A 13867-nucleotide genomic window follows, 5' to 3' on the forward strand; every position below is an offset into this window, starting at 1 on the left:
TGCATATACCAGTGTCAAAAATGAAAACAGAAGGATGGCTGGGTGCTGGTGGCTTGTGCTTGTAATACCAGCTACTCAGAAGGCAGAGATCAGGAGGGTTAAGGTTCAAAGCAAGCCCAGGCAAATAATTCGCAAGACCTTATCTTGAAAAAACCCAACTCAAAAAATGGCTGGTGGAGTGGCTCAAGTGGTAGAGTGCCTGCCTAATAAGCATGAGGCTCTAAGCTCAAACCCCAGTACTGAAAAAAAAAAAAAGGTGTTTTCTAGTCTCTTTGGACAGGGTTTTGTGAAACACTATATGATATTCCAGAAAAAGCAACTGGATTTATAGATCCATTTCAAGATGCAAATTCTTTGCTGCCTTTACACTAAGGAACATATAAGTCAGCCACATATGCTGTATTTATTTTGTTGTTACACATACCTTCAGTTTACTCGGAACTTTCAATTTGCTAAAAAAAAAAAAAAGTACTATTAGCATATAGGAAAACATCCCTTTTAAAAATACATGTGTACCGTGACATATGATTTATGTCAGAAATTGACATAAGATCTTAACTAAGCAACAACATTGAATCACTTTTGTTTATTTTATTTTATTTTTAGTTTACTCATATGTGCATACAAGGCTTGGGTCATTTCTCCCCCCTGCCCCCACCCCCCCCTTACCACCCCCTCCGCCCCCTCCCTCTCCCCCCCACCCCCTCAATACCCAGCAGAAACTATTTTTGCCCTTATTTCTAATTTTGTTGTAGAGAGAGTATAAGCAATAATAGGAAGGAACAAGGGTTTTTGCTGGTTGAGACAAGGATAGCTATACAGGGCATTGACTCACATTGATTTCCTGTGCGTGTGTGTTACCTTCTAGGTTAATTCTTCTCGAACTAACCTTTTCTCTAGTTCCTAGTCCCTTTTTCCTATTGGCCTCAGTTGCTTTAAAGTATCTGCTTTAGTTTCTCTGCATTGAGGGCAACAAATGCTAGCTAATTTTTTAGGTGTCTTACCTATCCTCACCCCTCCCTTGTGTGCTCTCGCTTTTATCATGTGATCAAAGCTCAATCCCCTTGCTGTGTTTGCCCCTGATCTAATGTCCACATATGAGGGAGAACATACGATTTTTGGTCTTTTGGGCCAGGCTAGCCTCACTCAGAATGATGTTCTCCAATTCCATCCATTTACCAGCGAATGATAACATTTCATTCTTCTTCATGGCTGCATAAAATTCCATTGTGTATAGATACCACATTTTCTTAATCCATTCGTCAGTGGTGGGGCATCTTGGCTGTTTCCATAACTTGGCTATTGTGAATAGTGCCACAATAAACATGGGTTGTGCAAGTGCCTCTGGAGTATTGAATCACTTTTCAATGGACAATGTAATAAGGTCCTAGGTTGTCAGTTGTTATCAGGCTAAAAGATGTCTGTTTTAAGATCTACTTGTCACTTTCTCTTTTTGATCTAAACATATAATCTGCCCTGATAAATAACAAGTTATAGTAAGAAGAAAAAGAAAAGAATGAGAGAAAACCCGTATCACTATGTAAAGGAGGCATACTTTGTCATTAAGGAAATAGAAACAGTTCAGCATGCCTGGGGGATATTCCCTTGACGTAAATATCAATCATAATTAGTAAACAGGTATAGCAATAAAAAATTATATAATAGGTTAAAAAGGACCAGAAAAATAACTGAGTTCTGTAAAGGAGATTTTTACTTCTGCATGAAAGGAATTTTCTACTGTTTACTGTCACCCTCTTCATTTTTTTCCTTTGGAAACAGGGTCTCTCTTTGTAGCCCAGGCTGGTCTCAAACTCATGGTCCTCTTGCCTCAGCTTCCTGAATGTTGGAATTACAGGTGTGTATCACTGTGCCTGACAACTGCCACCCTATTTTAAGGGGGAAAAACTCTGATAGTGTCATTTGAGCAGCTTTTGTTGCAGGATACTGAAGGACAGGGAAACGGGACACCAAGGCAGTTCAGCAGGAAGCAATGTTTTATCATGTCAGCACAGACTCAGTGGACTCATGTCCAAAGGCTGAGCCTTGAGAACTAAGGGGTCTCACCTTATAAACCCTTGCAAGCAGGGTACAGAAGCAAGAAGCAAGGTTTAACCCATATATGGTTGCATGCAACTCTACTGGCTACTTCACCCCCTAGTGCTGTGTGACCTTCTTTACGTTTAGATTCTTTAAGTTTTATCTCCCTGCTATGCCATCCTCTCCCCCTGCTACATTATCAGAACACAGACTTGCTTTCTTCTTTTCTGGCCCTCCTCCCTGTTACACTTTTTTTATGTGTGGTGCTGGGGATCAAACCCAGGGCCTTATTCAGGCTAGGCAAGTGCTCTACCACTAGGCTACAATCCCCCAGTTCTTTGTTTGTTTTATTTTGGTGGTACTAGGATTTGAACTCAGGGCCTCTCACTTCCTAGGCAAGGACTCTACCACTTGAGCCAAGCCGTTGCCCCTTAACCCTTGGTTTTCGAGATAGGGTCTTTCTATGTAGCTCAAGCTGGCATTGAACTCAACATCCTTCTGCCTCAGCCTCTTGAAGGCTGAGATTATAGACATGTATCACCACACCTGGCCATAGCAGCCATTTTAAAACCTAAATTATTTAGATTTCTTAGTGTGGCAACAGGGTTGCATGTTTATAATTGAGGCTTGGTAGAAGAGGAACAACATGAGAGGTAGAAGGAAAACCCAACTGTATCTTCCATGGGACATGTACTCTTCCTTGGTGCTAAATCAAATGAATCAAGCCTTTATATAAGCTACTTGAAAATTTGACCTGTTTTATCCCAGGCATTTAAAATACAAATACTAGCAAGTAGTTCTTATATACTGGGATGGAAGCGGGTGAATGAACTTACTTTCCTTTTCTTTTCTTCTCTTTAAAATTTTTATTTATTTTTTGTTTTTCCTTTTCTTATGATTTTTAAAAATACACTGTTGATCTTTCAAAATGGAATAGGTTTTTAAAAAGGATTACCATGAACTTTTTTTATAAGACTTCCTATAATACTTTGTTTGAATGTTAATATTATGTGCTGTCTAAAAAAGTTGTGAACAACCTTATGAATTACTACTAGGTCATCAGGCATACATTAGAGTCTATTAGAATATAATGAAATGTCAGATTGTGGCTATTACTTTGTCTTGGGTCTTTCACAGGATCCACTCCACACTACTTTCCTTTCTGTCGCTCTCATGTATTGTTGGCTTCATTATAATACATTGTCAAGAAAGAAAGGAGAAAGAGAGAGAAAAATGAAGAGAGAAAGAGAAATAAAAAGAGAAAGAGAGAAATAAAAAGAGAAAGAAGGAAAGAAGGGAGGAAGAGAGGAAGGAAAGAAACCTTCTAAGGTTACATACCAGCTTGTACCAAGCCTGAATTAATCTATGCGCAGGCTGGTGGCTGCACTCCTGTGTCCTACTGGCTCAGAAAGTAAAAATGAAAGGTTCCCTACAGTCCCTTCAAAATGACCTTGTGACCTTAAACCTTTTGGAATATTTGCTTGCAAAGTTTTTAATGTCTTTTCTGTTCGAAGGCAATTGTAAGTGTAGGAGATATGTAATGTACAGTCTGTATCTTACCAGTTAGTGTTATCCCATGAGCATTTGATACATATCCAAATTTCACACCAAGAAAAATGCCTTCAAGGATCCATTTTGTTAAGACCATTGAATGGGAATTCTAAACCACGACAGAAAAAGCTGGGTTGTTTTGTCCAATTTCTCATAGTTCCATCATTTCTAATGGAATCAGACACAGTTCACTACATTCCCTGCCTGCCCTCTCTTGGTAAGGGACATTGATTGGACATGACATTTAGCTTCTTTGAACTTGAGTTCCCTCACTTGTTAAAATTGGGGTAAAAACATTTAACTTACACTATTTGCCTGGGCTAACTTGGAACCTCAATCCTCCTGATCTCTGCCTCCTAAGTAGCTAGGATTATAGGTGTGAGCTACCGGCACCCAGCATGGGACTGGGGTTTGAACTCAGGGCTTTGCAATTACAAAGCAGGCACTCTACTGCTTGAGCCACACCTGCAGTCCACTAGTGATTATCTTATGATATCCTTGATGCTCAGAGACACATAATCATTGTGTCAGTAGCCCACTGCCTCCGTTCCAGGGACACAATACTGTAATTTTATGTCACATAGAATCTTTTCACTCTTTTATTTAGGTGCTGAGAAAGGGTCTAGCCCCTATCTGATAGGTTAATTGTGTTGTTTATGGTTATGAGAGACCAAGGCATATATAAAACTTTTCAGAAAATTTAATTCTGAACATACATCAAAGTTTCATTTTAGGGCTGGAGGCATGGCTCAAATGGTAGAGTGCCTGCCTTGCTAGTGTGAGGCCCTGAGTTCAAACCTCACTACCACCAAAAAAGAAAAACAAGTTTCATTTTAAGATTTCTTCTTGGTGAGGATATTTTTTGGGGAAGAAAAATGGTTCAGTGATCATAGTCAGACTGGATATAAGGAACAAGAACGTCTGACCTTAGGTCAGCTGAGAGGGTGGGTGTGCCTGGAAGGAACAGTGTCCTCAAAAAAGGCTTAATCTCATTCAAGAATATCAGAGAATTGCTGAAGTGTTTTTATCAGAAATTCTAATTACTTCTCAGAATAAGGTTATGAAATACAATATTAAAGAACCATTCCAGACAGGTTTAATATTTTATAATCGAATTTCTGAGAAAAGGAAAAGGTGACTTGAAAATCCTCTAAGGAGAAGAGTGCCTCTACCTGAAGTTTCTCACTTTCCATCATTAGAGCATTACAGAGGAGTTACCAGCTCAATAATTACAATGGTAATACATAGAATAATCAAATATCTTAACATTATTACACATTTGAAAAAATGTCTGGAGGAATATCCCATCAAGAGTTAACAGTGATTATCAATTAGCTCTTCAATTATTCGTAGTAGTGAAATTATAGACTATTTCCAATTTTACACTGTGTATCTTTAATATTTTATTTCATTTTGTTTTGCATGGTACTGGGGTTTGAACTCGGCCTATACCTGGAGCCACTCCACCAGCCCTGTTTTGTGTTGGGTATTTCTGAGATAGGGTCTTGAGAACTATTTACCCAGGTTGACTTCGAACCATGATCCTCCTGATCTCTGCCTCCTGAGTAGCTCGGATTACAGGCATGAGCCACTGGCACCTAGCTGTTTTATTTTTTAAATATTGAGCAGGCATTACTTTTATAATGATAGTAAGAAAATATATCTCACAAAACATCTAGTCGGTTTTGGCAGGTCAGGGATGTGTGTCACCAGTAGCTCCTTTGAGCCTAGTTTCATTGCTAAAGAGCAACTGTTTAAGCAGATGACCCAGGCATTCATCTTGGCCCTGAGGAGCTGAGGTACAGCGGTGGTTTTCATGGTTTAGTTGCATCAGAATCCCCTGGAGGGCTGACTGAAACACAGGTCATTGTGTTCCCAGTTGGGCAGGTCTGGGGTGGGGTCTATAATGTATATTTCTAACCAGTTCCCATGTGTTGTTGATGATGCTGGTCTGGGGACACACTTGAGGAGCCTATGTGGCCACAGAAAGAATTCATCAGCAAGGGAATAGAAGCCTAATGTCAGGGTGGACAAGCAAAACAAGGAGGGTGAACTTCCGCTGACTTTCCACTTTTGCCTCTGGCTGGCATCTAGTTATTTTTGAGGAGATGAGCTGCATTTAATAAGAAGTCATGCTATATAAGAGTTGTGCCATATCTTATTAAGTTAGTCCCTGGTTCGGAGATCATTCAATTAAGTCTCATGCCCTCTGGGGCTTGAGAAACCATCTGGGGTTGACTGTGGCTTCTTACCCTTTGCTCAGGCCACCTGATTTGGTGTCTCTGAACCCTAAAATGGTGACATTGAGGGTAATAGGGTACTGGTTATTGTAATACCAATTGCCTGTTTGGGAAGCAGCATGGAGGTATTATTGGAGGAGGTAAAACCCAGGGGAAACCATCTCCATCCAGCCCCATAATCCATCAACCACAAATGTATTCATTTTTTGGTGGCAAAATAATATATAACATAAAATTTACCATTTTAACCATTTTAAGTATACTGTTCAGTAGCATTAAGTACACAGAGTATTTTGCAACCATCACCATGACCCATCTCCACAACTGTTTTATGATTCCATATTGAAACTTTATAACCATTATTACACATATATAGACACATATGTGTAATTCATGTATCACATAACTTGCACATTTTAAAGTATACAATTCAACAGTTTTTAGTATATTCAGAGTTGTGCAACCATCAACATAATCAATTTTAGATCGTTTTTATCATTCCAGAAAGAAACCATTAACTGTCTCTCCCAAATTTCACCAGCTGCTGGAGACCAGTAATCTATTTTCTGTCTTTAGGGATTTGCCTTGTTCTGGACATTTCACATAAGTGGAATCTTACAATAGGTGGCATTTTATTACTGGCTTCTCATTTAGCATCATATTTTCGAGGATCATCTGTGATATAGCTTGAACCAATACTTCATTCACCTTTGTATCCACTCTTGATAAGATTCAAATTTGAACTCACTATCTCCTCTATATCCCCACCTACCAACCAAACTTTCGTCTCCACTTAGTTGATCTCTCCATCTACCCAGCTTCCCAAGCCAGCTAACAAAATATTTCTTTAGAATCTTCCATCTTGCCTCCTTACCAAAGCAGCTGCCTTGCTAGATTCCAACAAATGTACTTTAAACATGGTTCCAGAATACAGTCTCTCCTTTGTCAGGGTAAGGCTATCACATTTCTTGTCTTTAGTATCTCTGGCCTGTTGCTAGTCTTCCACTTCTCACTGACCTGTCTGTGGGAGTCGTGCTCAGTACATAGCTCACCAGTGACGTTCCTTACATCAGTCTGCTTCCCATTGCCTGTAGGGTCTTGTTCACACAGAGACCACTTAAAATCTGAGGTCTGGATGTATGGCCACACTCCAGCTCCTTCCACTTAAGCCTCCTAGAAAACACCATCTAGTCCCCAAACTGTGAGCATTTTTCTTATTTATTTATTTATTTTGGGTGGTACTGGGGTTTCAACTCAGGGCTTCCAACTCAGGGCTTCATGCTTGCTAGGCTCTACCAATTGAGCCATTTGGAACATTTTTACTCCTTCTTCCTTCTGTGTGGAATGCTGTCATGTGTCTCTACCGTCTGGAGACCCAGTTTTAATGGAACCCAGCTTGTGATGGGGCCTTTGAGCTTAACTTCTGAAAGTTCAGGGGAAAAGAGAAGCCATTTTGCGAGTCAATTCCTATTGTTAAATCTTCCTTGCTGATAAGATCAAAAGCCCCCTATTAATTAGTTGTCACTTTAAAAATTGGACTGCTGACATGGTTAATTCCTATGTCAAGCACCAAGTATTCTCTTTAATGTTAACCTTTCTTACAATGCTTATATCACATATATGATCTTATTTGATGTGTGGCATTTTTGGAACCTTTTTTTTTTTGTAGTACTGGGGTTTGAATTCAGTGCAGGTGTTAGGCAGGTGCTCTACCACTTGATCCACACCCTGAACTCTTTTTATGCTTCAATTATCTTTCAAATAGGATGCTCCTGAATTTGTGCCGGGGCCTGCCTAGACCTCAATCCTCCTATGTACTCTTCCCACGTAGCTGGGATAACAGGTGTGCCACCACCCAGTTCTTTTTTTTTTTTTCTTTTTTTTGGTGGCACTGGAGTTTGAACTCAGGACCTCATGCTTGCTAAGCATGTGCTTTTATCACTTGAGCCACTTCACCAACCTACCACCCAGCTTTTGTTGGTTGAGATGTGATCTTGTGAACTTTCTGCCTGGGCTGGTCTTGAGACTCAGTCCTCAAAATCTCTGCCTCCTGAGTAGCTAGGATTATAGATCTGAGCTACTGTGTCCAGCATTTTTTTGTTTTGAAACAGGGTCTCACTATGTAGCTGAGGCCGACCTGGAACTCACTATGTAGCCCAGGCTGACCTTGAACCTTAGCCTCCCCAGGCTAAGACTTGTACACTCCTTGTTTGGAACTTTTTTGATTATGATTTTGATTTGATTTCATTTTAACTGTGAAAATATTTTCCTTACACATGACCCCTTGTAATTTTGGGGTAAGGGTAGTAGGATGGGCAGAAAACGGTAGAATTTGTATTCCTTACTAATCTCCTGGGATTGTTCTCCCAATTTATTATTTTCTTAGACAAAGCAGTGCTGGAGAAAAAAAATGAATAAATGTTCTTAGTAAATTATTCTACATGAGACCTCTTTGTGTACATTTTAGAAACAAGTTGCTATGACTGATTGCCTTTGAAATTGATTACTCAGACATTCTTTAGATTTTTAAACAACACCCCATTCCACACTTACAGCAGTGGGGAAGAGCACATGTCACCTTCTAGTTGCTTCCTTTGTGTTTTCCTTTGGAAAGGAAATTTCTGAAGGAAATCATGGTTTAGCTATTTTATAAATAATCTACTTGTCTGATTTGATTTGTTTCTGGCATCTACCCAGTTCTCTTGGATTTGTTGGAAAGGATTCAATTAAAGTGAAAAAGGGGAAGAAAGTGGGTTATTCTAAGGGAGGCTATCAAGTTGGGTCAGCATAATAGGGAGACATTAATTCTATGGTTTTTGGTCCAGACATATGCTACTTTTAACTCAGCAATCCTCCTATTTGCCCTTCATGAGCTGCTGGGATGACATGGTGGCACCCAGTTATTGGTTGAGATGGGGTCTCACTAACTTTTTGCTGGGGCTGGCCTTGAAATGCAACCCTCCTGATCGCCACCTCCTGAGTAGCTGGGACTATAAGTATAAACTACTGTAACGCCAGGAGACATTTGTTTTTGGGGAAATACTTTGAGGCTATGCAAATAGTGTTTCCCCTTAAATGTTCACCCACTAAGTTGAGAATTTTAGTTGGACTATGCCTACATTAACTATTATCATGGTGTCCTAATGGTGCTTTTCTTTTCATTTCTTTTTCACTTACTCATTGGAATTTCTCTCAAGGAAGACCTGACCCCTTCTCCTGGATTTCTTTCCTTATTTGTGGCTTGAATTGCTCCAGCTTTGGCCTTTGGGAATCCTTTCAGGTTGGATCCTGTGTCCTTTTGGTACATCTGATTATTTTTCTTGAGCATGTCTTTACTTTCCGGCACTGAGATTCTTACATTTTCCCATAAAGTTCATCAAAAGCACTGTGTAATGACTGTCTTTTGTAAAGCACTCAGCATGTAATTTATATTAATGTAAAGATTATATTAAAGGTTATCAAAGCAAAGTATCATTCATTACATGTAAATTACAGATGTCAAGTCCAAGTACTGGGAGAGAGCAAGTATGACAGGCTGTAAGTGCTAGAGAGGTAGAGGCTCAACCACCTTCAATTTTTATCCAAAATGTTACTACCAGTGAACAACATAGGAGTGCCTTTTAAGTCATCTGATATCATTGTCAGTGTGACAGCTCAAATACTTTGCCTTTTCCAAATGCATTATCTATTCTAATAGAAATGGGAGTTCAGTGGGACAAAGATGTGGTATTAAATACAATTGTATTTCTCTGGAAATATTCATGAGATGAATTCACATAATTTCAAATATTGCATTAGCTACTCCGTTAAAATACATTTGTGAGAGGGAGGCAGGATGGGGAATTACACATGTATTCATGTCAGCAGCTGGACTAGAATCTTGATATTAACTTTCCTTGTGTTGGTCAGCAAAAGTTTCTCAAAGGAAAATAGGAACAATTCAGAAGAACTAAACAATAAGTTAAAAAGGAAGATTCATTTGTAATTTAGAAGAACTTAAAATGAAAAAAGATCCATAATGCTTTGAATAGAATTGACACAAGTTGGTTTAGTTAAGGCATTAAAATTAGGGATAACTCAGGAATTTAAAAAAATATTAAGTCTTGCCATCAGTCTTTCTTTTGTGACAAAATGACAAATTTGTCCTTGTGGGAAGCACACCCAGATCAAGAAGGAAAAGGTAGGGTTGGCTGTAGCTCAATGGTAGGGTACTTGCCAAGCATGCACGAGGCCCTAGTTTCAAGCCCCAGCACTGCAAAAAATAAATTAAAAAGAAGCATTCTCTAAGACAGACCAAGACTCAAAACTTCAAGTGATCTTGTCTTCATCTGTGTGAGGCTGGCAAAACAATTCAATAAGAAGACTCTCTTCTCCATGTAGGACAGAGATGAGTAAGATGAAGTAGGGCGTAAGAAAAGCTGCTGATTTCCTTTTTTCTTCCCTCCCTCTCTCCCTCCCCTTCAGAGTTCTATCACCAGTCTGGTGATGTAACTGGCCTAGGCGTACTGGTCTACGAGATGTGCAGGTAAGTCCAGCTATGGTAGGTCTCATCAACAACATCCAATGACTTTTGACTCATTGCTCTGATGAGGCAGTCAGCCTAGAATCTTTAGCATAAGCCTGTCTCAGCTATTTCCATGTTGAAACATGCCCAGTCACTTCCAAGGGCCTGAATGTCTTTGAGAGAGATTAGCAAACAGAACCACATCTGGAATTGGACAAATCCCAGACAGACCAGTTCTTCTAGGTGGGTTCAGTGGGAAAATGTTCCAGTAATGGTGAGTTAAGTCAGACTCTGTTAGTTTCCACATTTATCAACTGTAAAATCGTATCATAAGGCTTCTTTGCCCTGATTAGACCATGATATGCCAAGACAGGCAATGAGTGAGGCACTAGGGTGCCTGGCACAGATATGACCGAATATTCATTCTTGCCTTCAACATGCCAGATTCAAATCTCTAGATTATTTAATCCTTCCTTAGGAGTCTGACATTGATGTCACCACTACTTCAATCTCAGCAGCTATGTGGATAGCCTTCTGTCTTTTGGTTGGTCTCCTGTTTAGATTGTTCTGACACATATCTGATCTCTTGTTGATAAAACCCTTATTCTGAGCTTTTTCTTAAGCTGGTGAGTTATAACATTTTTCTACAGAAATTGTAGGATGTGACCAATTTACACGAGTTGCCCCATCATCATAGATGTGGTATGGAGACCACCCTCCATTGGGTAGGGAGTCTATTGTCACCTTTTGGGTCCACTATCCTTCAGCCTCCTTCATTTTCAGGGGCCAATGATCTAATTTTTCTGTTGTCTTACTTTCTGTCTGCCCGAATGTCTCCCATCAATTTCACTATCTCTTCTCACCACCAGATGGTGGAAAGGGAAAAGGAAATAAAAGGTTGGTAAATGAATATGGTTGCAGGCAGACTATCAATGGCTGAAAGGTGTGGTAGGCCATGAATCCAAAAGGAGCTTGTGGGTTGCCCAGGAATTCCCTCTTTTCATTTTAGTACTCACTCAAGAGTTGGCTATCTACAGCTGGGGAGAAGGAGGGGTCAATATGACACAATGACGCCTGTTGGTGAAGGGAGCCAGTTCTTGTCTCTGGATTCCTGGAACTGTCACATCCTGAGAACATTCTTAAGCAACTGAATTCCACCTGGCCCAGGGAACACTGGTATGGGATTAGGAGGATCCTTGTGAGAGGATCCTTGTGAGAGGCGGTGAGGAGTGGTGCACCCCATGGGCTCTGCTGCTTCCTTCTCTTTCCCCTTCTCCATCCCACCACCTCCTATCTGCTGAACCTGGCCTGCCTGTGTTTCCACGCTGCACAGAAGGAACCTTTTCTCCTTCCTTCCCAACAGCCCCCTCCGTGCAGCCTTATTCTAGATTGCCTCCCCACCCCGGGTCACCTGTTATAACTCAGCAGGTGTTTGTCCCTTCAGCAGCCCATGATTTCCCCTCCCCCAGCTTGTCCTCCATCTCTCATCTCCTCCCCCTCTGGGTCCGCCCCCTTCTCGTCCTTTTCCACGTGCCCGTCAACTCCGACGCCCCCTCCCCCACGGACCCCTATCTCCTTCGGTCTCGAGGAGTCTCGCGGCATTTCCCGGGGCGTTAGCCGAGCCTCCGCGTATAAGGGGCGGCCGCTCGGAGCTGGGGACCTCGGGAGCCCGCGGTGAGGGGGTTGCCTGAGCGCCTCGGCAGCAGGTACGCGCTTGGGAGCCAGGCAGGCTCCGGCCCGAGCCCCGCCCCTCCCCGGCCCCGCCCCCGCCTCCGCCCCCGCCCCCGCCCGGGCCGTGAGTTCCCTGCAGGCGGAGCCGCAGGAGCATCGCAGCTGCGGCGGCGGCGTTGACGAGGAGGAGGGGAGCGCAGGGAGCGCGGTAGCGGCTGCGGGGCGCTTTGCTGGGCGGCGCTTTTTTTTTTTTTTCTTTTTTCGTAATTTCCACTCGCAGAGAGCAGGAAACCCGGCGCAGCCGGGCGCAGCGGGCCGCGATGCAGCAGCAGCAGCAGCAGGAGTCGCCCCGGGGCAGCAGCGACAGCAGCAGCAGAGGCAGCAGCGGGCGGCGCTGAACCCCCCACCGCCGCCACCGAGGAAGAAGCCGGCCCAGCCGCCGCCGCGTCCCGGCGCCCGCGCCCGTATTCAGGCGCCCCGAACCCCACGCCCGCCTCCGCCAACTTTCACGCTGCCTCGGCGGCCCGGCTCGGCTCGGCGCCAATGGGTGAGTAGGGGCCCGCCCGGACCCCGGCGTCCATCTCAGCCTAGGGGCGGCGCGCCCATCCCGGGACCATGGAGCCAGGGAGGGCGCCACGGAGCAGAGTCCGGGCTGGTGGCATCGCGGTGGGCGCTCTCGCGCACCCCTATTTACTCCCACTTGCTTCTGTGTCCCTGTGGAGCCCGCGCGCGCGGCGCCCACGAGAACCCTCGGGGGCCTGAGCAGAAGATCGCGGGGGCTTGCCCGGGGCGGCTGGGTCTGAGGGAGGTGGGGGGGTGTGGTTGGCTTTTTGGGTAGGCGGGGAGAGTTTTATCTTGGCCATTTTCTTACCCTAGCGCACCCTCCCCTGCGCTGCAGATGCAGGTACCTAGACCTGGTGGACTCCGGCCCTGCGCCGGCTCGCGGTGCCCGCCCGGCCCTGCCTGGAGGAAACCTGGAATTTTGGGGTCTGTGGGGTCTGGGTTGCCTTTGCTGGGGGCTGATAGGGTTGAGGGGGCACAGAAAACGCCCCAGTACTGGGCCTGGCGCGCCGTCCCAGGGTCCTGAGCTCTTGATGCGCCTTCCCTTTGCTTCCCCTCTACTACTCCCCACCCCACACACCCTGTGCTCTGGCCCTGACTCCCTCTCTGCTTGTCCTAACCCCCTCTTCACTCCGTGATGCTCAAAGGCTATTTCCCACAACCTCTTGTAAGTCTGCAGGGTGGGGAATTGCAAATGGTGATCCAGTCCTTCATTTACCGAGCAAACATCAGTTTCAAGTAGGCAGCTAACGTTAGTTCCCCTGAGTTCCATTTGGTATAGACCCTGTAGTATGGGAACCACCTTGCTGCCCAGAGGAGCTGGCACTTTATTGGGTAAAGGACTTGTGATTGCCTGGGCCATTAAACGTTTGGTCTACCCAGGTCATGTTCTTGCTGACAGCCAGCCTCTCTTTTTCATGCCTGTCGTTTATTATTTTGGGATATTTCTAGGCCGAGCATAGGAAGCCTGCACATTATAATAAATGATAATAAAGTAAGACTGCTCTGTGTTCAGGTAGGGTTTGGGTACCAGTCAGATGGTGATAGATGAGTAATCACAGGATGCTTACGAAGACCAAAGCACTGGAGGAGGAGAGGTTTAACCCAGTCAATTGTTGATAAGTTAAAATCGTCTTTTGTGGTCATTTGTCAAAATAGTTTTCCAGAGTTGTGGTGGTCTAATCGCCTCTCCGCTTAAATATCCCTTTTTTCATGGTGCCCTTCACTGATCCCTGTACTACTCCCAGTCTAAATTAGTTCCTGTTACTCTTTCTCATACACCTTTTCTTTTTTTTTTCAAAGT

At 43.4% G+C, this 13867-nt stretch overlaps 1 protein-coding gene across 6 annotated transcripts in view; it reads left to right on the forward strand.

Annotated features, from left to right (window-relative positions):
- The first annotated feature begins 12154 nt into the window (after nt 1-12154).
- Sh3kbp1 (SH3 domain containing kinase binding protein 1) overlaps nt 12155-13867 on the forward strand; it is a 328667-nt gene continuing 326954 nt past the window's right edge. For 3 of the 6 annotated variants that reach the window (XM_074063105.1, XM_074063107.1, XM_074063117.1), the window contains exon 1: nt 12157-12550. In XM_074063105.1, coding sequence (XP_073919206.1) covers nt 12547-12550 — 4 coding nt within the window. In that variant the 5' untranslated portion in view covers nt 12157-12546. Of the gene's footprint in view, nt 12551-13867 lie in introns of all 6 variants that reach the window. The other 3 variants (XM_074063111.1, XM_074063114.1, XM_074063112.1) reach the window with 2 other exon arrangements.

The sequence above is a fragment of the Castor canadensis genome, chromosome X (assembly GCF_047511655.1).
Source record: "Castor canadensis chromosome X, mCasCan1.hap1v2, whole genome shotgun sequence".
In the NCBI taxonomy this organism is placed as follows: Eukaryota; Metazoa; Chordata; class Mammalia; order Rodentia; family Castoridae; genus Castor; species Castor canadensis.